This window comes from Pseudonaja textilis, chromosome 1 (assembly GCF_049901715.1).
Source record: "Pseudonaja textilis isolate UNSWEBS1 chromosome 1, rPseTex1.2, whole genome shotgun sequence".
In the NCBI taxonomy this organism is placed as follows: Eukaryota; Metazoa; Chordata; class Lepidosauria; order Squamata; family Elapidae; genus Pseudonaja; species Pseudonaja textilis.
The window spans coordinates 87,666,551-87,685,509 of NC_141990.1; the positions used below are offsets into that span (position 1 = coordinate 87,666,551).

At 37.2% G+C, this 18,959-nt stretch overlaps 1 protein-coding gene and 1 long non-coding RNA gene across 3 annotated transcripts in view; one reads left to right on the forward strand and one right to left on the reverse strand.

The window, feature by feature from the left end:
- Positions 1–18,959, forward strand: part of MAP3K5 (mitogen-activated protein kinase kinase kinase 5) — a 111,034-nt gene that overhangs the window by 69,281 nt on the left and 22,794 nt on the right. For both annotated transcript variants that reach the window (XR_015744927.1, XM_026705554.2), the window contains exons 11-17: positions 151–258; positions 5,279–5,328; positions 12,143–12,238; positions 13,300–13,381; positions 14,623–14,756; positions 17,713–17,840; positions 18,512–18,648. Coding sequence is in view for 1 of the 2 variants with exons in the window: in XM_026705554.2 (XP_026561339.1) it covers positions 151–258; positions 5,279–5,328; positions 12,143–12,238; positions 13,300–13,381; positions 14,623–14,756; positions 17,713–17,840; positions 18,512–18,648 (735 nt within the window). In the remaining variant the exon portion in view is untranslated. The remainder of the gene's footprint in view (positions 1–150; positions 259–5,278; positions 5,329–12,142; positions 12,239–13,299; positions 13,382–14,622; positions 14,757–17,712; positions 17,841–18,511; positions 18,649–18,959) is intronic.
- The window catches only part of LOC148127715 (uncharacterized), a 64,228-nt gene that overhangs the window by 3,226 nt on the left and 42,043 nt on the right, over positions 1–18,959 (reverse strand). The gene's annotated exons all lie outside the window — the stretch shown is intronic.

An 18,959-nucleotide genomic window follows, 5' to 3' on the forward strand; every position in this document is an offset into this window, starting at 1 on the left:
AATAAAATTATAAACCATATAGAGAATACCTGTTAGAAAGCCTTATAATGTGGAAATGGTCTCTCTATTCCACCACAGTTTAATATCTAAATAGCTAGACATTTTGAGAAAACAGTTATTAAATTTAATATTGTCATTTTTTGCTTGAAGGTTTTGATATTGGAACCTACAAAAATCTATCAACCTTCGTATTTGTCGATCAATAGTGAAGCTGAAGAGAAGACGGTCTCTATTTGGCATGTTATGCCTGATGATAAGGTAAGCTGCCTTACTTGCATCTTAAGAAGAAAAAGGAAGATGTACAGAATGTTTCCTTTTTCATCTTATCCACCAATGATCGCTCTGCTACAGTGCATGAGCTAAAGAATTTTTTTTCTTACTAAAGGAAGTTGCTAAATATCAAAGAACCTTTGGTATTTGAGATCTAGAACCTTTGGTATTTGAGGGAGGAAAGATAATGGAATACGACAATCAAGAAACCTAAGAGAGAAGAGGAAGTAATGGATGCTGGGAAATAATATTAAGCATAATATGAAGAGCCAATTTGGTGCAGGTGTTAAGGCATCAGACTAGAAACTGGGAAATTTCCACCTTAGACACAAAAACAACTGGGGGATATTCTCACAGCTCTAAGAAAGCAGCAAGGGCAAATCATTTCCAAAACTGTTTGCAAGGTTTCTGTAGAGACTAATCCAGGCAGTTACCAGGAATCAAGAAAAGAGAGAAAAGTATAGCATGTTCATATAAAGTATTTCAGGGATAGAGGTTGCTCTGTTATATCAAGTTAGATGATTGGCTCATCCAACTCAGTACTGTGTTGCATCAATTGCAATTCTATAGAGGCCTACTGTCCTCCCAAAAATTTAGACAGAAGCTTTTCCAGGCAGGAATTAAATTGGAACTGCTTGCATGGAAAGTGTTTCTTGAATTCAAATTAAACTCGTTCTGTAAAGTTTCTTATCATGTTCATGACACAGTTCCATTTTTTTATTCTAACATGTACAGAGCTACATTATCAAGTAATTTTGTGCCAGAGGTCTAGGCAAATGAACTAGGATAAAGTTTATGACTAGAGTGAATGATACATGTAAGGATGACATACTATTCAAGCTAGAACTGAAGAGAAAAGCTAAAATACTTTAGATGTAAAAGGGCAAATGCCATCATTTCTGAAAAAAAGAATTAAGTGAAAGAAATGATAGAAAACATAGATTTCAGGGGATTTTTTTCCTTAATTATTGGTATTTTGGACCACTAATCTGCAACATAGCAAGTTTGGGTCCTAGAATGTATGCACTATACTGAAATGCATCCCTAGAACTCCAAAACTAAGTATTTTTTTTAAAATCACAATTTAATAACACCTAAATGCTATTGCCAACTTATATAAAATGTTCGTGTTCTTGCCATATTTTAGTATTCTCAAAAAAGATTTTGGGAATAAAATGAAAAAAAAAATCAAGATTTAGTGGCCTTTTGTGAAATTTTGACCATTTTAAAATTCGATCTTTTCTCTTTCATCTACCTTTTCTTTACATAGGTCTGATTTTTGAAACATTTTAAAATATAGAGTGAAAAATATCAAGTACAGGTAGTCCTCATTGAACAATGTCAATTGGGACCAGAATTTTTGTTGCTAACTAATGCTGTCATAAAATAATGTTATGTAGCCACAGCTCTTAGTGATGGAAATTCCAGTAATTCTGGATGCTATTATTAAGCAAATCACTGCTGGTTAAGCAAGGACCTCATATTTTTGCCATTTGCAACCTCCCATCAGCTAAACCATGATATTTCTTCAATTAAAGAAGGCCACAAATGGTGATCAAATGACCATGGGAATGTTGCAACCAACGTAAGTCAAAAGTTCAGCACCATCATAAGTTCAGTCACTGAACAAATCTTTGTTAAATAAGGATCACCTATATGCTATTTATAGTGGTGGGATTCAAATTTTTTAACAACCAGTTCTGTGGGCATGGCTTAGTTGGTGGGCGTGGCTTGGTGATCATGTTATTGGTTGGGCGTAGCCAACTCAATATCACTCACATCGAGGCACGCATCTCCTTGCCTGGCCTCTCATGACTCTGGGGATGCTGCAACAGTCGTAAGTGTGAAAAATGGTCATAAGTCACTTTTTTCAGTGCCATTGTAACTTTAAATGGTCACTCCACAAAAGCAAAGTACCAGCAAAAGAGGGAAAGAAAATTCCAGAGAGATTCCTGAGACAGGAAGTCTAGTCCTGCCAAGAATGTAATAAGGGTTAACGGAGAGGCAGTTTCTGTAAGCAACACCAGAATGTTTCCTTCCTGCATTCCTTACAGGATTAGGCCAGTAATTTCTTCTAACAAAGGGGTTCTCTGAACTGCTTAGAATGTTAACAACTGGTTCTAGCGAATAGGTGCCAACTGGTAGAATCCCACCCCTGGCTATTTAACTCTTCGCTTCCTGTTATATTGAGCAAAATTATTACTTCAATAACTGATGAGTAGGATAAACCTAGCTTAGGTTTTAGCTTATGTTTTGCTGGCCAGATTGGTTGAAGTGACCATCTGTAGCATTTTGACATCTCTAAATCACATTAAATCATCTCTAAAGCATCCCAAGTCTAGAATAGGGTGGGGAAACTTTAAAAATCAGGGGTACATATAAATTTTTCTGAGGAGCTTGAGGGCCACAGTGGCAGAATAATGATGCAAAGTGAGGAGAAGAACCATATGTGGAGAATATTTCCAAGCATCAGCTGCTTTTTATATGAATTTGTAGGAAATCTTTTTATTTTATAAAAAAAAATCTTACTTCCTTTTTTTTAGTCTATGTATGGAAAACATGGGCAGTAGCTTTTGATTATATTCCTATTTCATCTTGGAGCAAAGCTAACAACCTTATTAAAATGAAGAGTCATGGATTCCAGTGTGGGTACCCTCAGCTTTGATCCTTAGTTAGCACAGCAGACAATACATCAATTTGGAAAGGCTTTTTTGCACATTTAATTTGTTTTGGGGAAAACAAATGCATCCTTTACATGGGAATAAGAATAATTTAACCCAGTTGAAAAGCACTTGCATAAAGGCAAGGCAGTGTAGACAACCCACTTCTACTTTAATCTGTCATTCTAGATTCCATAAGCAATTTTTATCTTAAAAATCAAGAAACATCTAGAAGCTGAGCTTCATTCTGGTTTATTACTTTTGGGGTTGCTGAGTATATTTCACTAGGCCATAATCTTGTAATGGAAGGTGCCCTTTCTCTTAACTCCCTTGCATCACTGGTGGTCTCATTCCTCCCTCTCTATCTCCACAAGAAGATCTCAACTTTTAGAGCAGATATGGTTGGGATACAGGAAGCTTGCAGGAAACAATAGGATGTGCTTCATCGGCTAGTGGGCTGTCAGTGGTATATGTCTACTATATCCCTCAGATTATCACAGGGAAGAAATTCAGTCTGACTTTATAAATTGCAGTACAGGTAGTCTTCAACTTACAACAATTTGCTTAGTGACTGTTCAAAGTTACAACAGCACTGAAAAAAGCGACTTGTGACCATTTTTCACACTTTCAACCATTGCAGCATCCCCATGGTCACATGATCAAAATGTGGATGCTTGGTAATTGACTCGTATTTATGATGGTGGCAGTGTCTCAGGTAATGTGATTGTTGATCTTCTGCCAAAGCAAAGTCAATTGGAAAGCTGGATTCGCTAAACAATCATGTTACTAATTTGACAACTGCAATGATTCACTTAACTGGAGCAAGAAAGGTCATACAATTGGACAAAACTCACTGAACAAATGTCTCACTTAACAATATAAATTTTGCATTTAATTGTCATCTTTATTGAGCTGCAATAATTCCCATTCTATGGGTGTAGATCAGAGACCTTCTATCCGAGGGTTGTTTACTCTATCTCCTGGATCACACTAACATACTAACTCTGCTGAACTCTGATGAGTGGCTTGGAAGCCTAAGTTTGAAGATCTGTTTGACTTGGGTATAATTTACTTCCTGTTTGCTGAATAACATTTGAACTGTTTTGTGGCATAAACCTGCTTCTCGCCCATAGCTTTAATACCAAGGGGCATCTAGTATTGTTCTTTATAGTGCTCTAAGTGCTACCTTAGCCCTAGTACTTGGTCTCACACTGGCTACTTAAATAGTTTTCCTGCTGCCTCTGTTTTTATTAAGCAAATAACAGATGTCAGACTTGGACAACTTTCTTAAAATGTTTATACTAGTGGACTGAAAGTTTGGCAGGATCGCTAGGAGGATTGTTTCTATTTAACTTCACCCTCTTGAGAACAACATAATGTTAATTGTTTTTTTAAAAAAATAAGTTTTTAAAGAAATTGGAATTTCTGAGCTTCCTTTTAATGTCAATTAACTAATGAAAAATGGGTCTGATGTGTTTTTAATAGTGTAATGCCTTTGTCTTGGTATAATTTTCACCTCCATAATTGTCAAGAATTGAAATGGAATCTAACAAAACGACTAAGCATATGTGGACAAATAATTGAGAAATATCTTGTTTTGAAAGGCATCCCATGAAATAAGCAAAGAAAGAAGCTTCAAAGATTCAACCATAAGAAAAAAGACAGAAGTTTGATAAGATCAGCAAAGAAGAGTTTTTAGGATAATTTAGCTTACTACTATTCTATAGATACAGTGAACTTGAGCAGATGGCAATACAAGGCTGATTTTGTCTGGAAGCTAAGCAGGTTCAGGTTTAGTTAGTACATGGACAGGAATATCGGAATACCAGAGCTCTGGCAGAACTGGAAAGTCAAAAAATATTCTAAAAGGCAGTTCTCACATGTTTGGTTGCAGTTAAATAGAATTACCTTTTGATTATTTTCATTACTGTGGCTTGCCACTTTAGATCTCATATATTGGGTATGTCTTACTTTTAAATAGTTGTTCTGGATATTGTTCAATTTTCTGTTGTACACTGCCCCAAAACGTGTTACATTATTTGAGTTGGGTAGATCTGTCTGTCTGTCTGTCTGTCCGTCCATCCATCCATCCATCCATCCAATCACTATCCAAAATACATTTAACAAATTCATAAATAAATGAGCAAGCCATTTCATGCTTGCCAAGAAAATTGCATGAAATTATTTTTGAGTCAAGCCTGACTTGAATGTAATGCCATGTGACAACTGTTTTATAAAAGGGTAAATGTAATAAAGGAAAATAACCTGCCAAAATGTTTAAGTTATAGGATGAAATATTTTATATTATTTAACGATTACATGCTATGTTTGTTGGTTTCTTGTTATAGAAAGGTATTCATGAATGGAACTTCAGTGCTGAATCTATAAGAGGAGTGAGGTAAGTTTATATTTATTTGTCTGTGACATTTTTATACCATCTTTTCTTTACAGGGTTCAGAATGACCTCTATAGATACTGATTATTCTATCCAAGCCTTGCAATAACTGTATAATCAAAATGAGAAAAAGTGACTGAGTTCTATGATATAGCACAAACAGAATCCACAAATGTTTATTTAATAAGCAAAAAAATTTGCTTCAGTACAATATCTTAAAACTAAGGTCCATTATTTTCTTTTCATGAGTTGTATCTTTAGGAGAAAATTTCTGATCCATGGAAAGTTAGCTGGATAAATGAATTAACTCATTATATTAATTGTGCTATTAATTCAGATATCATTAAATAACAGCAATATTTAAGAATTAGTGAGAGACAGAAAAAAATTACTCTTTTCAAAGATTGCGAAATGCAAACTCTGGGCACGGAAAACTGTCTACCACATTTCTAGATATCCTAAATAATAGTGTTATGGAGCAACCATAAAATAACCCAAAAGAGGAAACACTGAACTTATTACTAAGTAGAGTCTGGAATCTTACCTGAGACCTAAATGTTATTGAATGAATAATGATCATAATGCTGTAGCTTTTAATCAATATAAATTAGATGTTTGTCAAATAATGCAACAATATCATATTTGACTTCAGAAAAGTAAACTTTAAAAGAACAAGATTAATAAAAAGAAAATTGATAAAGACAGTCAAGGATCAGTTCTCTTCACAGTGCTTGGAGATTATTCAACTCCAGTAATGAAATCATATATAGTATATTCATCTCAAATCAGCCTCTTCCCCCTGGAATAAGGTTCCCTCAAGAATCGAACTGCTTAATGGGGATTTCAAGGGACTTTTGGTGAGGACAGTTGATTCCTCTTTTCTTGTTCTAATCTGGATTTGTTCTCCTGTGAGCTGTTCAGAGCATCTAATAGTGGGAGGTGCTTCAGTCTCCACATTCATAGGCTGAGCTTGATTTGTGGAGCGCTCCTCTTCCTCCACATGACTCCTTCTCAGTGTTCCCCAGTTTTTGCTCAGCCTTGTCTATTATGAAGGCTGCAACAAAATTCAAAAGAAGTCCAGATACTATCCTTGAGCAAGGGCAGAGATGATACCAAAATTAAGAAAGTTTCCTTCAGGAAGTGAACATTTTGCTCAAAGCAGAACAAAAAAAGAAGCTAAATTCTGCTCCAAATTATGCTAGCTAGCACTAAAAATTACCAAAAAGAGATTTGAGGCATGAGATTTGAGACACATGGCAAAGAACATTAAAGTAAATAATAATAAAAAGCTTCAAATGTATTTGGAATAAGAAACTGGCTAGATACAGGTTAAAAATTGTGAAATGGAGACAGCTCCATCTCTCTAACAGATAGCGCTTTTTTATGGAACCCATACTGAAATCAGGAAAATTGCAGTCAAAAAAGAAGGAGAGAGCAGTCAAGATGGTAAACTTTGGTGCTGGTACCATCTTATGTTTATGTTATATCTCTGTGTGTGGCAGGTTTGTGTTACTTTGCAGTACAGTACACAGAATTTGTCTATATAGCTTCCTAATTCTCTGTGGTAAAAATACTTATCTAATCTTGTTTCTGCTTGTTAGCATAGGCCTGAAAGAAAGTTTTATGAAGCCCTGATAATATGAAACATTAAAGGTGTGTTAAGGTAGGATAGAATAATAGCAAAGAATGAATTATTTTCTAAATAGTAAATAAATGTGTGTGTTAATTATGGCTTTTTCTGGGGGTGTTTGAAACAAACTAAGAATACAGAAGTAACAAGAAAATACTGTACAACAAATTAGCAAGCTAAAATTAGACAAATGTCCAGACCCGGAATAGTTCTTAATGAATTTAAATATGAATATGCTGATTTCCCCCCCCACAAAAGTGTGCAACTTCTCTTTTACACTCAGCAAAATTTTAAAACAGATTGAGACAAAACAAAGGAAGTCATAGACCAGTAAGTTTAACATTGTTTCTGTAAAAAGAGTTGAAAGTATTATTAAAGAGATAATGAGAAACAGCCCTCTTTTCCTCTCTGTGGCTACTAGAGTCCAGAGAGAGTGGGTAGACTCTAGTCCTCAGCCTATTGGACTGAGTCTGCATAATTGATTGAAGGTCCCCACTGTGCCATAGGCCACATCCCAGTTTTTGACTCAGTCCAAGCCAGGATGGACGTGAATTCTGGGGCTCCACTTCGAATTGGAAGTAGAGGCTTTTGTCCCTTGTTTTCAATCTTCCACAGCAAAAATCAAGTAAGGAGAACAGCAGCTGGGACAAAGGGATTTTCAATACCCCAGTCCTGGTGGGAGCGCTCAGGGTAGAGGCCCCAGCTCTTGGGCCACGACTATGTGGGAGCGGTTGAAGTGGCGATAAGAGATCGGCCCGATAAGGGCCTCAGCTGTTTGGCATGGCGGCGCAGCAGCAGAACGGGTGAGCAGCCTGAAAAGAAATCAGCTGCTCAGCACAGCAGCAAGTGGCTGGAGTGGGTGAGCAGTCTGATAAGGAGAACGGTGCTGCGCTGCAGCAAGCTGCTTGATTGGGCGAATCAGCCTGATCCCAGGTGGGCAGCACAACCACGTGGCATTGGTTGGTGCAGAAGAGGAGGATCGACCCGAGGCCCAGCTGGTGGCACAGTTGTCAATCATGTTGCCAGTGCTGGGAGTCCAGTTACAGCACTGAGGTCATGTGTGGTGTGCCAGAAGACCTGTACACAGGTCCCTTTGATTGTGGTGACCAGCAAGGTGTGGCTGCAGCCCAGCAAAAGGCCTCTAGGCCTGCTTCGCTGGTTTGGAAGTAAGAGGGACTGTTAAACTGGAATGGGGCCTAGGGGGCAAGGTAAGAGATTAAACATAAAAGTAACTTCTCATCCCCTCCTCCACAAGGAACCAGTCTCTCCCTCGGGCAGTTCTACAGCCCCTAACCCACCAGCTAAGATGGCGGATGCAGAGAAGGAAGGTGGCCATAGCCCTTATACATCTAGGGGCAGGCAAAAGAAAAAGGCTCCTGAACCTAAAGAGACTTCCAGGGCAGAAGAGCAGGATGCCTTGAGAAGACAAACGGCACTGGAGAAATGGGTTGAAAAAAGCCAGCATGCCGCTGGGGGGAGGAGCCTCAGATCGCCGCCCCGAGATGAGTCAGCTTCTTCGGCTCAGCCTCCAGTGTTACAGATTGAGCCTGGGCCTACTTCTACATGTAGGTCTCATTTACAGGCCTGGTCCCCTGATAGGTCATCTGAATCTGCTATCCCACAGCAACTAGTAGGAGGCAGGGATTACCAAAGGGACTCTGACACGGCCTTCCAGGATGATTCATGGGAACCTCCTCCTAAGAGGCCTAGACCAGGAATAGAAGCAACTTTTACCCCCACTGCTGCAGGCCTGCATGATCCCGAGGGTGCAGAACAAGAATTGCCTGCTCAGATGGCCCAATTATCTCAAAAGTTATTAGACAGAGAATTGTGGAAAGAATGTGTGAATGTGTGGCGTCTGAATATTCTATCATTTCAGACCTGGATCAAGCTTCCATACATTCGAGAAGTAGAAGTCCTTGAGTGATAGGGCCTCTCCTGACCCATCCCTCCATAGCCACCCATCTAGGGCCCCAGAAGAAGACAAAAGAGAATCTGACTTCTCTGAGGATGAAGACTTGGTCCCTGAAAGACCAGCCTCTTTGAATCCCATAAGTTCCATGCATTATTGTTCAAGGCTAGGAAGACAGCTCAGTTGGGACCAGAGGCAGATGTTGGAGACATAGAGGGAGATACAACAGCACCTCCAAACCAATTCTTTGCTGAACCAACTGTACACCTTGAAATGGTACCGGCCCCAAGATTATTTTTAAATGTCATTAAAAAACAACTGGACTCCCCTGGTACAGCGGCCGTGTTGTCAGCTAACAAGCGCCACTACTTCAATATGGGTCCTGAACTCACTAGCTCATTGCAGGTGCCATCAGTGGACAGTCTGGTAGCGGCCCTGGTTTTGGTTTCTTCAAACGCAGCAGATCCAGGGGAAGTCTTGAAAGCGGAGGACAGAATAATTCATCAGTCCCTTCAGCGTATGCATCAGGCGACTGCCTGGACGGTCAAGGCTCATCAGCTGTATCATTCTTCATGAGAGACTTCTTACGCTGGCTTCACCAGCTACAGGACAGGATTCTTGCTACAGATGTCCGGGTCCATCAGGACATTCTCAAGTTAGTTGCAGTGGCTGAATTTACGCAGATGCCACCTTAAATAGTGCCAGATTCACAACCAAATCCATTACTACATCAGTGACTGCTCACAGGATGGTCTGCCTGAAAAATTGGCAGGCTGATAGCCAGTGCAAATGGAAGGTGGCATCTGTCTCAATAAAGGGGAATAAATTGTTTGGGGACGTCTTCGATCCCCATCTTGTAGAGACCAGAGACAAGGCTTTCAGGTTTCAGGGCAGTTCCATACTCCCGTAGGTCGACATTCAGAGCAGAGGGCAGTACTGCGGCTCAAGGGCCACAGCGGCAGGCCTTTAATAATCAGGAATGCCCACAGCCAGAGACAGGCCTCAATACTCAGACAAGCAGCCCTTTCATGGGGGTTCCTGTTAATTGTCATAGTAGTTCTCTCATTGGGGGCAGATTATCCAGTTTTGTTGCCCAGTGGGAGGCTACATCATCTGATGCTTGGGTCAGACATGGCCTTTTCTTACAATTCAGATCACAACCCCCCCAGGTTCTATGTGCCTTGCCTTGTATCCAGGGAGGCATCCCGAAAAAAACCCATGGAACAGGCTATTCAACACCTGCTGGATATTCAAGCCATCCAGACAGTTCCATTGAGTCAGCAGGGTAAGGGATTTTACTCCCGGCTGTTTGTTATTCCCAAAGCCTTTTGGGGTGAGGGTGGCGAACTATTCTTGACCTTAAAAGGCTCAATAAATATTTGTGTTACAAGCATTTCAGGATGCTACACTCTATTCTGGAGAGCATTAGGGAGGGTGACTTCCTCACCTCAAATGATCTTACAGAGGCATACCTGCATATCAGGTAATACGGATATATGAAATCACACATGATATATGCAACATCTGTGAAGAGATGCTTTTATTATTGCATCACAGAATTTATTTTTATTTATTTTATATGCTGCCCAACTCACTGATAAGGCAACACTAGCTAGAAGTGTTAGAACTCAAGGTTGTCTACTAAAACTAAATGCAGGGAAATTCTGATTTATAGTGCAGAGCTGAGCTGAGCTGAGCTGAGCTGTAACATTGACTGCAAACAGTTGTGATAGGTGGTAGGCAATTTAAATGACTTTAAAAGTGGAATTAACGGTTACATGGAGTATCAAGTCTCTAAAAGGTACTTTTTCAAAAGGCAATTGAACTATTTTTTTTCCTGGAGAAAGAAGACACTTTGCTTCTCATCCAAAAGCTTCATCTATTCTTGGATGAGAAGCAAAACATCTACCACAAGGGGAAAAAAAAAAACATTGTCCAGTTGCCCTTTGAAAAAGCACCTTTGAGATAGTCATGACCTGGATGACTGAGAATCTCATTGTCATGGAGAATCACGCTATCAGTAACTACTAATGCTAACTGCGTTATTGTTTAAATAAAATCTTAAATATGGTTACTGAGAAGCAACTGTGGAAGGAGGATTTCATCCATTCCAAACTTGGGTTGTGTTCCAGTTGCTTGCCATGTGACGCAGTGTGCAACATTAGGCTGCCTTATGGCCTGATGTAGCAGGACTCTGTTTGATTTCTTATATTAATAATACAATGATATGCCTATTTAATTCACCTAGACACCTTTAATTATCTTCCAATAAGATTCATCGAATTATTAAGGTTACTTGTCATATGTTATTAGACAAATTTCAAGTAGCATTTATTCTGGAAAGAACCTGTGGAATATGAGGTTGTATGGAATAGAAAACTATGAAAAAGATTGGTATGCAATTGGAATGACCCGTTAGTAATATTTTAGTGTTTATTTGCTGTTTACTATACTTCATGTTGAAATATATTTCATAGATTAATTTGTGATAGCCGTAATTAAATGATGAATTTTTGGTACCTTTAAAAGGAAAAAAAAAGAAAGCAGTGACCGAAAGTTTGTGCTAGGGTGCCCTCCAGTGGCTTCCAGTATGTAGTCAGTTTCATACCATAGAAAGAAAAAGTGCTCTTTTAGCCACAGGAGGTCATCTTCATCATTCATTCTCGGTGGTTGATGACAATTCCAGGAACTACATGGAGTTCTTTATGTGATTCATGAACTTCCAAACCCAGATGATCCTCCCAGAGATTTTTAAGAGAACAGTTGCACTGGATGTATAATTTTAATGAGATGCAGTCCATTTAAATGAGATAGTTACATACCTTTCTTCAAATAATTGATAGTGTCCTATTTAATATGATGTAAGTATTTCAAGAATAATTTTGGGGGCTTTTTGGTATACTTTTATAACAACCCCCCCCCCCATACACATACCTAAGTTTACACACTCAGATATCTATGACATTAGAGAAAAGTTTGGAAATGATGGCATAGCCATATTTGGGAGTCCCGAAATACTGAATTAACTTTCATTTTTCTGTAAGTAAGCAACCTGAGCTTCATTCATTACTATTGTTTTATAAAGTCTGAGGGAGGATTTTCTTCCTCTAACATATCCTTACCTACCTTCCTTCTTAAAAAAAATAAGGACATAATTACTTGGAGCATTTTTCAGATATCAAGCATTAAAAAATTCTGATTTCTTGTAATAATTGAAAGATTTCATCAAGTATAAAGACATATTAGTCATCTATTTTAATTTTATTTCTTTTTAGCATTTCAAAATTTGAAGAACGGTGCTGTTTCCTGTATGTACTACACAATTCAGATGATTTCCAAATCTATTTCTGTACAGAACATCACTGCAAAAAGTATGTTGATTACTATTTCATATTTTAAAAAAGATAAATAGGCTATTTTTACATCTGCTGTGTTATTTATTTGATAAAATATTTTAAAATCCACTATGGCATGAAAAATAATTGTGTTTACTGAGAATATTTAGCAGCTTAATTTTGGCTTCTGAAGTCTTCAATCAGTAGCATTCACTTTGTATTTATGTCAGCATTCATGCTGGTTAATCCCTGGCTGATTTTTTTCTGGGCCCAGAAGCTAACTAGGATCAAGATTAGTTGGATGAGAGATACCCAGGGAATAAATATCAGGGTTGTGGAAAAGCCACCCAGGTCTGTACTAAATCTTCCAAATATCTGCCCATTCAAATTTATTTCTTGTGTTTTGAAGATTTGAATTAAATTATTTTAGTTTTGAATGGCATCTGTTATGGGTTATGCCATCTGTTACATAATCTTTCCTATATCTCAGTATGCATTCCATCACTTTTTCTTTACAAGCATTTAGGAACAGATATGAAACTTATAAAAGCATTGTGTAAATCCAAAATTGGATTGCAATTTATATTAAAATCCCTCTTTCTCAAGCGACATAACCACCATACATATATTCTCAAATGATGTAACTTTCACACATAATAAGGTCTGTGCTTGTTTATTATGTTTATCCTAGTCTTTTTCAACAATTCAAGGCATTGTATGTGCTTTTTCCCTTTCCGTGCTTGTTATTTTCACAACTCTGTGAATTACCTTGAACTGAGGAATAGTGATTATTTTAAAAACATTCAGTGACTTTTAAAGCTGTCTGGGGATTTGAGTGCGGGAATCTCATGTTTTATTCCAATATTCTAACTCCTACTATATGCTGGGTATGGTTGTTCTTACCAAAACAATATGCAAAATTATATATCGTGATACAAGGTACAGTCTGAAGGAGATCATGTCAAAACAGGTGTCCAGAATTTTTTTTGTGAAGCATAGCTGTGGTATCAATCAGAGTCCGCTGTGATTGCTAATCACCAAGTTTTATTCTATTCATTGTTCTTTTCTTCTATATGACTACTATATGTCTTTGGCAGATTTTTTGAAATGGTTAATAGCATCACTGAAGAAATAGGAAAAAACACAGAGGAAGGTGAATGTGATGGAGATTCTCTGGAGGTAAAGGCAACTGTGTATTCTTCCTATTTTTCATATTTTTTAAAAATGAGCTCCCTAGCAAGTTCCACTTCATACCCACAACCTTGTCTGCTTTCTAGACTTTCAAGCATTTGTTAGCAGGAACAGTGGCTATCATGATTTATAACCTCATGTTTCTTTTGTAGTATTAGAAAACTCATTACAAAGAAAAAAACAAGTCATATTAATGTATAAGCCTGTTGCAAATAGATGGACATTTTAAAGAGCTATTCAAACTCTAATATTTACATACATTATCATTTGATATTTAATCATCATCACATATAAGTAATCCTCACTTAGCAACCACAATTGGTACTCCCTTGCTAATCAGTGCAGTCACTAAGGCAAACATAATGTGGCCATGATGGACTTAAGACATCACTTCCAATTTGATAATTCAGCGAGTCATCGCAGGTTGTTAAGCAAAATAGCAAAATGTCAAAAGATTGCAGCTTGTGATTTTACTGCCAGTTTCTCTAATGTTTGGCAAAAGCTGGTTGTGAAGCACACAAACAGCAATTATGTGATTATAAGACATTCCAAAGTTGTAAATGTCTATCAGTTATGAGATCTGGTCATAAAGTTACATTTTCAACACTGTCATAACTTTAAACAGTCGTTAAACAAGGCAGTATGCTTAATCATTCGCTGCCACTTAGATATTTAGATCTTTTGTTAAATAAACATTATCAAGAAGGTTCAAGGACAAAATATGAATCAGTGGGGAAAAAACTGAAGTTAAATTTTTAAACAGAAATTGTCTTATACATAATCCTCTTTAGTAACTGCCTCATTTAATGACAGTTCATAGTTACAACAGCAATAAAAAGGAACTTTACAACCAGTTTTTGTATTTAGGGTTTTTGTAAAAGTGTAAAAGCAAAGGAAAATTGAAGTAAGATCATATACACAATTGAGATTTCACTTAACTTCTTTGCTTAATGAGAAAGTTGTTGGTCCCAGTTATGGCCACTAAACAAGGACTACCTTTTATGAGATTCCTGTTCTCCTAGGAATGCTAATTCACCATCGAAAGATGAAGTATAGATTAAAAAATAAATAAACACAGCAGCACTGGCCTAATATTTAGATAGGATGTTGATTCTCCTTGGTTTGAGCCACTGTTGAATCACGTCTTCCCAAAGATTACAATATTTGTATTTGACACATAACAGAATGACATATCCCTTCCCTTTTGTGTATTTTTTTTTTTGTTATAGTATGATTATGAATATGATGAAAATGGTGAACGAGTCATTCTGGGGAAAGGCACTTATGGCATAGTTTATGCAGGACGAGATCTGAGCAATCAAGTCAGAATTGCCATTAAAGAAATCCCAGAAAGAGATAGCAGGTATAGTAATAGTGAATGCTGACAGATGCTGCTATATTTACAATTATACAGCTAATGCTCACCAGTGTTCTGTTGGAAAAACTAATAATAGATCTCCAAAGGTGATCAAAAGCACTTCCTTCTCAAACAATAGATACATCAACGGTAGACAACCAGAAAAGAGTCCTGATAGGTGCTGTTGAACTGTCACAGTAATAGCAATAGCAGTTAGACTTACATACTGCTTCACAGCCCACTCTGAGCAGTTTACAGAGTCAGCATATTGCCCCATTTTACTGATGATTGAAGACTGAGTCAACCTTGAGCCAGTCAGAATCGAACGGCTGGCAGCCGGCAGTCAGCAGAAGTAGCCTGCAGGACTGCCTTCTAACCACTGCACCACCAGGGCTCTTTCATAATTGTATGAAAGGAGTCTTCCTGTCCTTGTTCACATCACAAAGTTGTGCATAGGTTACTGCAGCTGGGCCCAGAGACTCAGGAAGCAGAATTAGACACGAATGACAATTGCTGCATGAATACAACATGCTTAATTACAGGTCACTCAAACATGTGGTATTTGCATTTATGCAGTGTGCCTAGCTGGATTTAATATTGGTTAGTTATTTGAAGACTATTTATGTTCTCTTAGCTTCTGGTTCAGTGGCTAAGTGCTGAATGTAAGTAAAAAAAAAGTATCTTAAGAGATTATGAAATATTAATACACATTTCCATTTCCCATTCCTTTTGGCAATGGATGATTTGAAGCACAGCAATGGCATGGGTGTTCTTAATCCTTTCATTTAGCTGGCCATCTGTCCAAACAGAGAGACTGGATCACACTCTTTTGCAGATTTCCTGAAGTGTATTTATGCTCACTCATTTGCATGTGGAACTTTGCCTGGGGGGGTGGTATGGAAGGTGCACTTTTGAAGCATTACATATTTTTTGCACACACACCCCCCCAAACTTATTTTCTTCTTACTGGCCTCCCCTGCAGCAGCTTTTGTCTTACAAAAGCAGTGATAGTTTTGCCTACCTACACATGCTTGCCTTTAATGCTTCAGGAACTTGATCCATATATTTCCATAATAGGAAATAAGCAGAATAAATGTATGAACTGGTAACTATATATGCAGATCACACAACCCTACGACATTAGACCTCTCACAATGGACCCACAGAAAGTATACACACACCACTTACAGGCAGAAAGAAAACAAAGCTAGAAATCTCCATAGAGAACGTAAAATTCAGAAACAGCCTCACTCTTCCCCCAACCAATGCACATAATATCAAATATAGTATACAGTCTATACAAATACAAGTAGTCCTTGATTTATAACTATAATAGAGCCCAGATTTTTTGTTGCTAAGTGAAACATTTGTTAAGTGAATTTTGCCCCATTTTATGACTTTTCCTGCCTCAGTTGTTAAGCGAATCACTGCAGTTGTTAAATTAGTGATACGGTTGTTAAGTGAATATGGCTTCCCCATTGATTTTGCTCGTCAGAAGGTCACAAAAGGTGATCACATGACCTCAGGACATAGCAACTGTCATAAATATTAATGCCAAGCATCCAAATTTTGATCATGTGACCATAGGTACACAGCAACAGTTGTAAGTGTGAAAAATGGACATAAATCACTTTTACAGCACTGCTGTAACTTAGAATGGTCACTAAACGAACTGTTGTAAATTGAGGACTACTTGTATTTACAAAGAGACTGGCCCAGATTGCTCTTCTAACCTTCTTAAAGCAAATTTGCAGACAGAAGTGATCCTGCCCTTTCCAGTTAGTTGCCTCATCTTTATGTGTCAACAACACATAATCTGAAATGATTCAGTCAGTCATCTGCTAGGCCTCTCAGACACTACAACTTCCCCAGTACCTCCTTTTTTTTCTTTTAAAAAAATCTGAATAATTGCGATACCATTTCTGCCTCTTTCTGTCCTTCTGTATGTGTGTGTGAAGGGTGGAGACCCAAAATGGCTATAGAGGTAGAATGTCTAGAAAAGCCTTTATTTTGGGCAGATTTCTCTTAAGATTATTTTAATTATGATTATTGGAAGGGAGAGTTGATTTTTGGTAAGTAGTTTACATGATGCAGGGAAAGTTAATTTAACTTCAAACTAGAGTAGATCTGTTAAATCTAGATTAACTTAATTAAATTAAAATAAATTAACTCAGTTTTTAAAATAATACCAAATTCAGCCACACACACCCCCCCTCAAGTTAACTTTGTAATGTGAATAGGGCCAGAATTTCATACTATCGAAAGTTGTGTGTATATAACTGCAAACATTCAAGCTTTATAATCTCTTGAGACAGTTCCACTGGTGGCTAAAATTTGTGAAAATAACAGGTACTCGTGAATCTTGATAATGAGTGGTAAAACTATGGAGTGGTAGCTGACCATTTTAATAGTCGTATTTCAGTATCTAGAGAAACCAAGATAGGGAAAACTGACTAATATCAACAACTATCCAGATAGCTAAGTGGGAATAACAAAACTTAGATGATGTTGTATTATAGAATTGACTCAGAATCTTAACTTGGCCAGAAAAGCAGAGGACATGTGATTCAAAACTGAACCCGTTTTAATGAAAAGGAAAAATTGTTATAGCACTTAAGTAAACACACATGATTGACATGTTCTATGAAACATCCATTTCAAATTTATATTGGATTACACCACCAAAAATATGAGACGGAACTGTATTTTTTTGTACTTGTAAGTTGTTGATGTAGTCAGCTTTCATGCTTTCTGCCTTGCTATTTGTTCTGTGTTATCAATTTTTAGGAATATATTTCCTTTGTACGAACATTAACTGGACAATTTTCTTATTTGCTTATTTTTTTACTTTAAAGTACTGCCATCTGTAAATTATTGAGGGTTTATTTATAAACTGAGTATTATGTAGTAAGTTCCATGGGATGAAAACTATGGGACTGAATCACACTAATCTGTCTTTTAGGTATTCCCAGCCTTTACATGAAGAAATAGCTTTACACAAACACCTCAAACACAAGAACATTGTTCAGTATCTTGGCTCATTTAGTGAAGATGGATTTATTAAAATATTCATGGAACAGGTACCAGGAGGTAAAACATTTCTAGGTTTAAAGAATTAATGCATTTTTATTAAAATGTTTGCCATTGCTGTATTTTCTGTCAACCTAGGACTACAACTCCCAGAATTCCTCGCCAGTTGCTAGGTCAGCAAGTTTGTTATAGAAGGTTATAAAGCAGTTTTTCTTCATTAACATTTTTAGAATGTTGATGTTGTATGAAATATTATCCAGAATTCACAAATTGTGCTTTTCAATTCACTAATCAATGAGGTAAAGGCAATAAAATGTAACATTTTAAACCATTTGAGTATTTTTTATATTAAGAAAAAAAATGTAACTAGTTCTGAAATAATTTTTGTAAAAAATTGTATCTAATGATGTCTGTCTGCAGATACAAAGTTTCCTCCAGTGGAATTAAATTCTTGCATCTTTCCTCTGCACATATCTAGGTTTACCCTGTAGGGTTGAGGGAATTCAGGTGGTTTTAGGCAGGGGAGGAAAAGGTAAACTAGAACTCTATCTGCTTAGGATTGCATTTAACCTGGTATATTGATAATCAGAATATTTTTTGCTACAAAAGGTGCTGGTGTTGTAATAAACACGTTTCCATTTTTTAAGGAAATACAAATACTACTGTTCAAGTAAACACTGGTTTACCCTTAGTATCTGTCTAATTTGAAACTATTTTTCTTGATATTTCAGGTAGCCTTTCAGCTCTTTTGAGATCAAAATGGGGACCGTTGAAAGATAATGAACAGACAATTGGTTTCTACACCAAACAGATTCTTGAAGGATTAAAATACCTCCATGATAATCAAATTGTGCATAGAGATATAAAGGTGGGAATTGCTATGTACTATAAATTGTAAAGGGAGATTTCTTTGCAGAAAGAACTGGTATGGATGAATGTAAAGTTATTTTATGAATATGAAAATTAGTTCAACTTTTCTCTGATAGAAAAAAGTCTCAATCCCCATTTGATCATAGTAAATAGAGAAATCTGAACATCCACTAATAGGAATGCATTGGAACTGATTTCATTCTTAGTATCTCAAGACTAATGGATGATATGAATGATGATGCAAAAGATTTTTGCAATTTAGTGAGGTAGACTAGTTGGAATTCTCATCTGAATTCAGCCTTGTTTTAG